Source organism: Rhinolophus ferrumequinum, chromosome 13, assembly GCF_004115265.2.
Source record: "Rhinolophus ferrumequinum isolate MPI-CBG mRhiFer1 chromosome 13, mRhiFer1_v1.p, whole genome shotgun sequence".
In the NCBI taxonomy this organism is placed as follows: domain Eukaryota; kingdom Metazoa; phylum Chordata; class Mammalia; order Chiroptera; family Rhinolophidae; genus Rhinolophus; species Rhinolophus ferrumequinum.
In genome coordinates this window covers 19,827,158-19,839,437 of record NC_046296.1, presented here as the reverse complement: position 1 = coordinate 19,839,437, position 12,280 = coordinate 19,827,158, and the positions used below count along the sequence as shown (strand labels likewise).

Here is a 12,280-nt window from a genome sequence, read left to right as displayed (position 1 = left end):
CTAGAGCTGTTGGTCAGGCAGAGGGTGAGGAGCTGGGATCTGGGTTCCTGAACGCGTGACCACATGGGGACAGGCTCACAGCGTCTCAGAGGCGGGCATGGAGAAGGACGACCTGATGGTGGAGGCTTGGCCCCTGCCCTCATTGAGCTCCCTGTCTGATGGAGGAGACATAACCTTATTCTTAAGGAGTCTGGACGCCACTAGGAAGCCCTGCCCTGATGGAGTCTGATGGGAAAAACCGATTTTGTATGGTGTTTTTTCCTGAGATCCATTGGTCTGATTTGGCTGGTCCAGGAAATCTTTTACTCACTCCATCTTTCCTGCGCAACTCCTGACACTTGGGAGGACCAGGCATTCCACGGCTGGTCCAGGAGGCCATGGGTTCCAGTTCCAAATGGTTTGCCAGATTATTCATCCCCTCTCTGCTCCCTCAGTGCAGCTAGAATAGAGGGCCCTGGCCTCTGGGGATGGGAGGGACACGAAGTCTGGCAGAATTTGGATTTCGCCTGGCTCCTGTTTGTCCAACCCGTTTCTCGGCAGCCTGTTTCGTTCTCACAGTGATGTGGTCCCACTGCTGTGCTCACCAGGTCCTGGCTGCGGACCCAGCTGAGGGCTCCTCCCCTGCTTCAGATACGCTCTCGCCACAGCTGGCTTCCGTCTTGGTTCCTCCCATCTCCTTCCTCCGTTGCACCTTCTCTGCAGATGAACCTCCTCACCATCATGCACCCAGTTCCTGGGATGAGCCTGCCACACGTTAGAAAGTGTCACCTCAGACTTTCCTGATACTTGGGTCCTCAGGATTCTAAAAATGTTCTGTTTCCTGTCAAGAACGGTCAGTCCTAGAGATGATCCAAAATGTGTGTATAAGGCAGATCTGTCCCCTCGGCCTTCCAGGACCCGTAGGGCAGTGCCCGTCTCTGGGGGTGAGGATGGTTGCTCGTGGGTGGGCGCCGGGCCTGTTGAACCCTTCTCCGTGGTGGTGGGGGCTGCGGTGAGGTCGGCTGATGCATATTACCCCCACAGTTTACTTTTGGTCTGGGCAGCTGTCCTTTGTGTAGATTATAGACCCGTAGCCTGGGGGCGGGGGTAGTGTGCGTGTGCGTGTGTGTGATGTATGCACACACATAATGTGTGTGATGTGCGTGAGAGGTGGGAGGAAGCTGGGAGCAGGTGTGTGTGCGAGCTCCTGAGGGCGTATCTAGTTTCAGTGGGGCTGGTGCAGGACTCGCGACCTTTAACTTTCCGACGCAGGCCCGGCTATATCCTCAGAGAAGGGACACAGAGGTATTTCATCCTATTTAGCGCTCTGCCTTAAAAAAAGGATCTATTCCTTTTTCTCTGATTATAAATATGTTTATTATATAAAATTTGGAAAAAATAGAAAAATGAACAAATAGGCATTGCCTTCACCAAGAACGCTGTCGGCATGAACTGCTAGAACACATCCTTCTCCATCCTTGCCTTTCCCCTGGGCTTCTCTTTTTGTCTCCGATTCTGTCTCTGACTCTGAATTTGGACTCAATTTCTATCTTTAAAACCAAATTGGGGTCTTCATTTCGTAATCTGCTTTTTCATTAAGCTAGTTCTTGGAGTTCTGACTATGAACATGGGAAGAGAAATAGTGTGCAGGAACACACTCAGAGAGCGTGTGTTCCTTACAGGGCCTTGAAGCTCAAAGTAGAGCTGGCACCCCTGCCCTCCCCACATAACACCCCTTTCTGCCCATAGAAATGCCCATAGAGTCACCTGTTCATGGGTGACTCGTGCCTACAATTCTGAGTGCACCTTGGCTAGGGAATCTCCTTTTTAAGTTTCCAGAGAAGAAGAACTTCTGGGTGCGGGGAATCTGTGTGTACTGAGGGTCATAAAGAGAAGAACAGTGGAGAAGTTTTCACACTGGTTGGGAGACAGATGAGATCTCAAATGAGATGCTTAGAGTGACGTCAGAGGGATGAAACGCTTTGTTAGCAAAGACACCAAGATCGTGGGGTGGGCTCTCTTGGCCCTGCGAGGTCAGCGTGGCCTAAGTAATCAGGAAGCCTTCTCTCAGGGGCTGGGGTGAGAGGAAGACCTCAAAGGCTGGGTGGGGTGGACACAGCAGAGGGGAGAGGAAGGCTTTCCTAGTCGGTAGAGTGGCTTGGCAAAAGCTTGGTAGTGGGATTGTGTGTGTGTGTGTGTGTGTGTGTGTGTGTGTGTGTGTGTGTGTGAGAGAGAGAGAGAGAGAGAGAGAGAGAGAGAGAGAGATGGGCCTGGGGGGTTATGAAGGAAACACAGGCTGGCATGGAGGAGTTTGCCCAAGGCATGCAGCCCGTGCCCTGTGCCCATCGGGTGGGGTGGGTGGGGTGCCGGGGCTGGCTGCTCCCTGGCTCCCCGGCTCGAGCTAATTTTGAGCCAGCTGCTCTGGTTATAGTCTTTGGGACGCCGTGAAGGTGGGAACGTGCTCCCAGAACCGGAGCGACAAATTATGCCCGAGTCCCGAAGGGGAACGTGTAATTTCGGAAGCTGGACCGGGTCTTTGGAGCACTATGTTTAGCTTTGTTTTTTCTCTCCCTTGCCCTGGCGAACTGCCGGTTTCCCTCTCACCTTTCTAAAAACGAACTGTATTAAAAATAACAGTAAGGCTTCTGTGAGGTTCAGAATGGGAACAGAACGGGCAGAGCTGCTGCCTGGCTGGGCCGGTTTCTGGGCAGCTGGGAGTTTCACCCGGAGTTCATCTGGTCTGTTCCGGGGGTCACAGCATCCCCACCAACATGTGGCCAGACCCCCAGAGCCATCCAGGGGCCTGGCTGGGTGCCACTGGCCTTTCTGCCTTCCTGTGCAGCTCTGGCTTTGACCAGCCCTGAGGGCTAGTTTAAGGGAGGCAGGGGTTCCCTGAGTGACGCTCCTTCACAGAGCAGGGATGGGTCTGTAGTTCCATCTCCTCTCCAGCTCCCGGCAGGCTCCCCTCAGGCCGTGTGTTCCTGAGCCCTTTCGACCCCCGGTGAGCATGTCTGCCAAGAAAGGGAGGATGGCCTGGGGCTTGGCCTCCTGCGGAAAGGAAGAGACGGTTTAACCCTGGGAGCCAGGGGTCCCGCTGGTCTCTCACCCCTCCAACCCTATGTCCTTTGCCCCAGTGCCTGCTTTCCTGAATCACTCGCTCTTTCTTGGATGTGCTGTGCTTCTTTGTTCCTCTACCTCTTTGTACTTGCCAGCCCCTCTGCCTAGAAGGCACCTTATGGCCTTCTCCACCTGACTGGTACCCATTCACCCAGAGCCCCATGTCCAGGACTATTGTCATGGCTGCTGAAAAAGTCACCTGCTTCTTGTCCTAACTCCTGGGAACCTGTGGACCTGCAGCCCAGGGATTCATCCTATAAAGCATCAATTCACAGTTCCAGAAGATGGCAGGCAAGGTTCTGATGCCAGAAAAGGATGCAGAAAGCTTGCTGTAGTATAACGGGGCATGCTAAAATTTAAGACTCTTAAAGCCCTTCTTATACAAGGTTTTGGGGAAGCCACATGATGGCTTCTTGTCCTTGAGGAGAGAAGACTTAGCTTAGGAATTGTGCCCAAGCTGGGGTTGATGTGGCTCTGCTGTTAGAAGAAACCGCAGGGATAACGGGGAGCCAGGAGTATGTCTGAGATGGGAGGTTTAAAAGCCTGGGAGGGCATGTGGAAGTGACATGGAGTCCGTGGTGTCAGGGGCAGTAAGAAAGCGGGTGAGATGCAGGCATTGGCTGAGGCCCTTGCATGTGCCTCATCAGTGCTAGGCGTGCGCGGCCTTCCTCTCATCCACACCCTCATCACTGGTGCCCTGTGACGTAGGCTTTGTGCTGACTCTCCCGATGGGGATGCTGACTCAGGTCAGAGGGCTTGCCCAAGGTCATGTGGGTGGTAAAGCAGTGGGGCCAGGATTTGGAGCCAGGCTTGTTCAACTCCAAAGCACATGTTCCTCCCACAACTTTTGCAGCCTCCCTGAAGGGAGAGCAGAGGGTGCCTGGTGGGACAGCAATACGTCCTTGGGGCTGTTCAGCCTTTCCTGAAGTGGTTTCTCTAATCCTGTTGCTAACCAGCATGTTTAATTTGTAGCTTGCAGACGGGCTGTCGGGCTTGGTCCCCACTAACATGGCATCTTCTCCATCCAGTCCTCATGTATGTATTGTTTACCTATTTGTGGGCTCCTTGATTCCCCGGGTGGTGGGCTGAGAGTGGGGCTAGGGAGTAAGGGAGGGAGAAAAGGAGGGCAGAGTGGGAGGGGAAGAAAGAAAGTATTTCCTGAGCCCCCACAGAACATAGTTACCTGCCCTATGCTGTGATGAAGGGGTAGGGAGAAAACTAAGGGAAGATTCTCAGAAATAGACATCCCTGAGTTACCTTGATGCATGTTGGGATTTTCCTTAATCCTCTATTTCTGCATGAGGACTGGGGGACGAGGGGGAGTGAGGGGTGGTTGGTTGGTGTTGCATGGACTGGTAACAGGGGAGTCTCTCGATTAGACTCCGACTGCTGGCATAAGGGACACGAGAAGTCTCTGTGGGCAATGAATGGCAGGTTGACTTTCTCTGTCCGTCCCAGAGGCATGAAGGGCGTGTGTGACTGAAGAACCCTGGCTGTCCCCAGCAGGTTCTGAGCGGTCTGCCGGGGCCCCTGGTCTGCTCCGGCAGCTCCGAGCAGGCCTACTTCTGTCCGCCTGCGCTGATTTCCTGTGTGTCACCTTTATGGGTTGTGGGTCCCTCCAGGAAGAAGACTTTGGTATCAGGTCTTCAGTATGTACTCGTGAAGTCTCAAGCTGAGGGTCAAGGGGAACCACTGACCTGTGGGGGAGGCATAAGACACAGGACCTGTCTAAAGTCCAATTCCATTCATGGTACCAGGGGGACGCATTGCTGTATTGGGTGTTTTATGGGCTTTTAGGAGAAGGCAGTCTATATTTAAATTTTTTACTTTTGATTTACCCATTGTAGAAAATATAGAAAACACAAAATAGCGTCAGGCAGACGGTTAAAGCCACCTGTATTTCTACTAGTTGGCAATAATCACTGTTAAGATTATAATATGCCTACATTTTTAGACATCTTTTAGGCACGTGTGCATACTTTTTTTTTTTTCAAAATTGGAATCATGTTGTACTTTTTTATAATTTGCATTTTCTTTTATTTAAAAGTATATTGTGAATGTTTTTCCATGTCTTTATATTCTTTTAAAAATGGCTGCATATCATTCCATTATATGGTCATCCATAAAGTTCTAATTATGGCTCTGTCATTGGACATTTAATTTCTTAATTTCTAATATTGTCTTATTTTATGTACCTTAGAGGAGTCATTTTTAATTTACTTTATGCAGGTCCAGCCCATTTTTTGTTAAATTTATTCCTAGGTATTTTATAGCCTTTATTGCTATCTAAATGGCATATCTTTTTTTCTTACGACTTTGTCTAACTGGTTATTGCTAGAATATAGGAAAACAACATTTTTATATATTTTCTTTGAAACAGACTTTTTATTAAGCTCCTTTATTAGTTCTGACAGTTGTTCACTGATTCTGTTGGGTTTTCTAGGTAGGTAAGATAATTTTCTTCAAATAATAATAAATATGTCACTTTCTTCCTAATAGTTATACCTTATTCCTGTTTCCAAAATAATATTTGTTAATTGAGATACTAGTGAACAGACTTACATAGTTACTGATTCTAATGAGAAAGTTTCTACCATTTTCCCATTAATTGTGATAATGACGTAGTTTCAGATAGATATTCTTAGTTTTGTCAAGGTTGTGTGCTTTATTATTAGTTTATTAGTAACTTAAAAAAATTAGGTATGGGAGTTTAATTTTATCCTATGCCATTTGGCACTTATCAAGATGATCAATTTGTTTTCCATCGTCCTGTTAATATGATACATCATTGTCCTGCATTCCTGGGGTAAACCCCCACACCGGTCAATTGTTCATGGTATTATAGTTATTACAATTGAAGTCTTCTTATCCAGTCAATCAAGAAAGGTAGTTGGCTGGCTAATTGAAAAATTCATTAAATAGGGCCTCATTATAAGTCATACAAGGGGACCACAAATGTTTCATTTCTAACCATATCCACGTATCTTCATCAGTCATTTGACACGTGCCAAGGCCTCTTGGAGTTTGGATCTGCCATTTGAGTGTCACCTCATCCTTCTGGTATACAGCACATCCAAAATACATTCCCTGTAATTTTTCCCTTTCAGTTTATTAAAGTTCGATGAGATCTTATTGATACCTGCAAAAAAACCTGTGTGGAGGCCTTTTAAAGTTTAAGATCCCCTCCTCTCACCGTCTTTCCTATCTCATTTGTCCTTAACTTTCATCATTAAAAAGAAATCAACAGCATTAAATTAGTTTTCATAGATAAACATACCCTTTCATTTTCAATTCAACTTTTACATATCTTTGTAATATTTACATATTGATCTAATTACCCTATTAGTATAACTGGCATAAACAGGTTTGAGAACAAACACATTGACTCTTGGTCAACATACAGCTCATGGGCTAGAAGCTGCAGTGGACATACTAAATTAGCTGCAGGTTTTCAGCTGGCTCTGGACCATAGTCAGATTGTTCATAGAGAAGCTGGACAGGGTTTGTTAAGGGAGAGTTTGTAAGCAGAACTTCTAGAATACATGATTGAGTTATATTTGCTATTACTTATTTAGGATTTTTGCATCTCAATTAATAAGAATTACTTTTAGATTGTCTTTGTTAGGTTTTGATATAAAGGCTATAAGTCTCATAAAATATTTTTTTGCGGTCTACTGTAGTTTTCTGTGCTCTTGAATAATCTCTATGGAATGAGAATTATTGTTTCTTAAAGCTTTGAAAATACACTTGTGCCACTCTTTATGTATATGAATTGTGCAAGTTGGAAATTGCATGATATAAACATTTTAGTAGTCTTGCTTATGCACAAATTGTGTAATAATATGAATCAACCAAAATTTTAAAATGATGAACAGTTAGGTAATTTAAAAGGTAGTGGCCAGGTGAATTGTACTTATGGTTTAGATGGTAAATAGGATACCCATGATCTTTTCTTGAAAACGGTGTTATGTGAGTTTTGAATTATAAAAGATTTTCAGGAATGCACACCTTGTGTGATTGTGTAAGATGCATCTGTCCTGTACTCCTTGTAAAACTGGGCCCAGCATCTTTTGGGGAGGGAATTCTTTGATCACTTTCTATTTTTTTAGTCAATTTTGTGGCTTAGATGTCCCCAGATAGTGCCTATTACAATAGTACATATTATTACAATAAAAGAAAATGCTTCAGTATCTGTTCTGTTTTTATCCTCACTCCTAATTTTATAGATTTGTGTTATTTCTCTTTATTAGGCTTAATAGCATTTCATCTATTTTATAGTTGTTTTTCATCCAAAGAATCCGCTCTTTAAAAATTCTATTAGGTTAGTTTCTTTAATTTCTAGACTCCAGTCATTTTTCAGCTCTCTTCCTCTGAAATTCCTATTATGTATATGTTGGATATCTTGGGCTATCATTTCATTTCTCTGTGTTGTTTTAAAAAATTTTCAAAGGAGATATTTATGTATATTTTCTTGTAAAAATTATAAAGTTTTGCTTTTCATACTTAAGTTCTTATTCCCTTTGCAATTGGTGTGTGTGTGTGTGTGTGTGTGTGTGTGTGTGTGTGTAAAGCGTGAGGTAGAGATCAGATTTCTTTTTCTTTTCTTCACATAGATAACGAGTGAATTCATATCATTCCAGAATGACCTGTCCTTTCTCATTGTTCTATAATGATAGCTTCATCATATATCAGGTTTCCATTTAAGTTTGTGTGCTCTCTATTTTGTGCCACTGGTCTATTTGTCTTTCCTTGTACTAATACTTCACTGTCTTATTTATGATAATTTTATAATAAGTCTTGACATCTGGTAAAGGAAGTATTCCACCTTGTTCATTTTCAGGAGTGTTATTGCTGTTCTTGTCCTTTGATTTTTCACCTCAGTTTTAGAGTCAGCTTGTCAACTTCTTCTTTTAAGAAAAACTGTTGTGATTTGTGATTGAGTTATAGTGAATTTCTAGGTCAATTTGAGGAGAATTGACATTTTCATAATATTGTCTTTTAACCATGACCGTGATATATCTCTCCATTTATTTAGGTCTTCTTTAACGTCTTTCAATAAACTTTTACAATTTTCTCCCAAAAGTATGGTACTGCTTTTACTAGATTTAGTTTTAGCTATTTTATGCTTTATTGTTATTTTTTAGTTGGATTTTTTTAAGGTACATTTTCTAATGCTTTTTTTTTTCTTGTATATAAATAAATTAATTTTCACATGCTGGTGAGAAACTTTGTGAAACTCTTGTTAATTCTACTGATTTGAGAATTCTTTTGGATTTTCTGTGTATTCAAGCATAAAATTTATGATTAGTTGTAATTTTGATTCTTCTGTGCACTTTTTCTTTCTTTCTTTTTTATTATTATTTCTTTTTCTTGTCTTGTACTGCCGAGGACCTTCAGTTTAATATTCTATGTAACTGATAATAGAGAGTATTCTTATCTGTTCCTAGTTTAAAAGTTAATATTTTTATTGTTCACCAATGAATGTGAAATTTTTAAAAAATTTATTGGGGTGACAATTGCTAGTAAAATTACATAGATTTCAGGTGTACAATTCTGTATTACATCATCTATAAATCCCATTGTGTGTTCACCACCCAGAGTCAGTTCTCCTTCCATCACCATATATTTGATCCCCCTTACCCTCATCTCCCACTCCCCACCCCCCTTACCCTCTGGTAACCACTAAATTATTGTCTGTGTCTATGAGTTCTTGTTTCTCATTGGTTTGTCTTGTTCTTTTGTTGTTTTTGGTTTATATACCACATATCAGTGAAATCATATGGTTCTCTGCTTTTTCTGCCTGACTTATTTCGCTTAGCATCATACTCTCAAGATCCGTTCATGTTGTCACAAATGTTCCTATATCATTTTTTCTTACCACCGAATAGTATTCCATTGTGTATATATACCACAACTTTTTTATCCATTCATCTATCAAAGGACATTTTGATTGTTTCCCTGTCTTGGCCACCGTAAACAAAGCTGCAATGAACATTGGAGCACACATGTCTTTATGTATAAATGTTTTCAGATTTTTTGGGTAGATACCCAGGAGAGGGATTGCTGGGTCATATGGTAATTCTATTCGTAATTTTTTGAGGAACCTCCACACTGCCTTCCATGGCGGCTGCACCAGTCTGCATTCCCACCAACAGTGTATGAGGGTTCCTTTTTCTCCACAGCCTCTCCAACACTTGTTACTATTTGTCTTGTTGGTGATAGCCATTCTGACTGGGGTGAGGTGATATCTCATTGTGGTTTTTATTTGCATTTCTCTGATGATTAGTGATGTTGAGCATTTTTTCATATGTCTATTTGCCATTTGTATGTCCTCTTTGGAGAAATGTCTCTTCAGGTCCTCTGCCCATTTTTCAATTGGGTTGTTTGTTTTTTTGTTGTTGAGTTTCATGAGTTCCTTGTGTATTTTGGATATTAGCCCCTTATCGGAGGCACTGTTTGCAAAAACCGTCTCCCATTCAGTTGGTTGTCTCTTTATTTTGTCGATGGTTTCTTTTGCTGTGCAGAAGCTTTTAAGTTTCATATAGTCCCATTCGTTTATTTTAGCTTTTACTTCCCTTGCCTTTGGAGTCAAATTCATAAAATGCTCTTTGAACCCAAGGTCCATAAGTTTAGTACCTATGTTTTCTTCTATGCAGTTTATTGTGTCAGGTCTTATGCTTAAGTCTTAGATCCATTTTGAATTAATTTTGGTACATGGTGACAGATAGCAGTCCAGTTTCATTCTTTTGCACGTGGCTATCCAATTCTCCCAGCACCATTTATTGAAGAGGCTGTCTTTCCTCTGTTGTATGTTTTTAGCTTCTTTGTCAAAAATTATCTGTCCATATTTATGTGGTTTTATTTCTGGATTCTCAATTCTATTCCATTGGTCTATGTGTCTGTTTTTCTGCCAATACCATGCTGTTTTGATTATTGTAGCCCTGTAGTACAAGCTAAAGTCAGGGAGTGTGATACCTCCAGTATTGTTCTTTTTTCTTAAGATTGCCTTGGCTATTCGGGGTCTTTTGTGGTTCCAAACAAATCTGATGTTTTTTTGGTCTATTTCTTTAAAAAATGCCATTGGGATTTTGATGGGGATTGTATTAAATCTGTATATTGCTTTGGGTAATATGGCCATTTAAACTATGTTGATTCTTCCAATCCATGAGCACAGAATGTCTTTCCATTTCTTTGTGTCTTCTTCAATTTTTTTCAAAAATGTCTTATAGTTTTCAGCATATAAGTCCTTCACATCCTTGGTTCAGTTTATTCCTAGGTATTTTATTCTTTTTGCTGCAATTGCAAAAGGAATTGTTTTTTGTATTTGTTTTTCTGAGATTTCATTGTTAGTATATAGGAATGCAATGGACTTTTGTACGTTGATTTTGTAGCCAGCAACTTTACTGTATTCGTTGATTGTTTCTAATAGCTTTTTGGTGGAGTCTTTAGGGTTTCCTATATATATCATCATGTCATTTGCAAAGAGTGATAATTTAACTTCTTCATTCCCAATTTGGATGCCTTTTATTTCTTTCTCTTGCCTGATTGCTCTGGCAAGGACTTCCAACACTATGTTGAAAAGCAGAGGTGATAGGGGACAGCCCTGTCATGTTCCTGAACGTAGAGCAAAGGGCTTTAGTTTTTCACCATTAATTATGAGATTAGCTGAGGGCTTGCCATATATGGCCTTTATCATGTTAAGGTATTTTCCTTCTATACCTATTTTATTAAGTGTTTTAATCATAAAGGGATGTTGTATCTTGTCAAATGCTTTTTCTGCATCAATTGATAGAATCATATGATTTTTGTCCTTTATTTTGTTTATGTGATGTATCACATTGATGGATTTGCGGATGTTGAACCATCCTTGTGCCCCGGGGATGAACCCCACTTGGTTGTGATGAATAATCTTTTTAATGCATTGTTGTATTCAATTTGCTAGAATTTTGTTTAGGATTTTTGCATCTGTATTCATCAGAGATATTGGTCTGTAGTTTTCTTTTTTTGTGTTATCCTTACCAGTTTTTGGTATCAGGGTGATGTTGGCCTCATAAAATGAGTTAGGGAGTACTGTCTCTTCTTCAATTTTTTGGAAGAGTTTGAGCAGAATTGGTATTAGATCCTCTTTAAAGGTTTGGCAGAATTCACTAGTGAAGCCATCTGGTCCTGGACTTTTGCTTTTGGGAAGGTTTTGGATGACTGATTCAATTTCGTTACTGGTGATCGGTCTGTTTAGATTTTCCAGTTCTTCATGGTTCAGCCTTGGAAGGCTATATGTTTCTAAGAACTTATCCATTTCTTCTAGGTTATTGAATTTGGTGGCATATAGTCCTTCATAGTATTCTTGGATGATCCTTTGTATTTCTGTGGTGTCCGTGATAACTTCCCCTTTTTCATTTCTGATTTTGTTAATTAGTGTCTTCTCTCTTTTTATCTTAGTGAGTCTAGCCAAGGGTTTGTCAATTTTGTTAATCTTTTCAAAGAACCAGCTCTTTGTCACATTAATTTTTTCTATTGTCTTTTTCTTCTCTATTTCATTTAGTTCTGCTCTGATTTTTGTTATTTCCTTTCTTCTGCTGACCTTGGGTTTCACTTGTTCTTCTTTTTCTAGTTCTTTAAGGTGTAACATGAGGTTATTTATTTGGGATTTTTCTTGTTTCTTGAGATAGGCCTGTAATGATATAAATTTTCCTCTTAAAACTGCTTTCGCTGTATCCCCAAAATTATGGTAGGATGTATTTTTATTGTCATTTGTTTCTATGTATCTTTTGATCTCTAATTTCTTCTTTGACCCAGTCGTTCTTTAAAAGTATGTTGTTTAATCTCCATGTATTTGTGTTTTTTCCTGCTTTCTTTTTGCAATTGATATCCAATTTCAAAGCCTTGTGATCAGAGAATATGCTTGGTATGATTTCAATCTTCTTAAATTTGCTGAGGCTGATTTTATGTTCCAATATATGGTCTATCCTTGAGAATGTTCCATGTACACTAGAAAAGAATGTATAGTCTGATGTTTTAGGATGAAATGCTCTATATATGTCAGTTATGTCCATTTCATCTAATGTGTCATTTAGGGCTGCTATTTCGTTATTTATTTTCTGTTTGGATGATCTATCCATAGCTATCAATGATGTATTTAAGTCCCCTAGTATAATTGTGTTTTGGTCAATTTCTCCCTTTAGTC

The 12,280-nt window shown here is 41.3% G+C and overlaps 1 protein-coding gene across 23 annotated transcripts in view; it reads left to right on the top strand.

Annotated features, from left to right (window-relative positions):
* The window catches only part of DYSF (dysferlin), a 207,617-nt gene that overhangs the window by 147,845 nt on the left and 47,492 nt on the right, over positions 1-12,280 (top strand). For 14 of the 23 annotated variants that reach the window (XM_033124779.1, XM_033124787.1, XM_033124797.1 and 11 more), the window contains one exon: positions 4,069-4,131. The exons of the other annotated variants lie outside the window; for them this stretch is intronic. In XM_033124779.1, the coding sequence (XP_032980670.1) occupies positions 4,069-4,131 (63 nt within the window). The remainder of the gene's footprint in view (positions 1-4,068; positions 4,132-12,280) is intronic. 23 annotated transcript variants of the gene reach the window in all.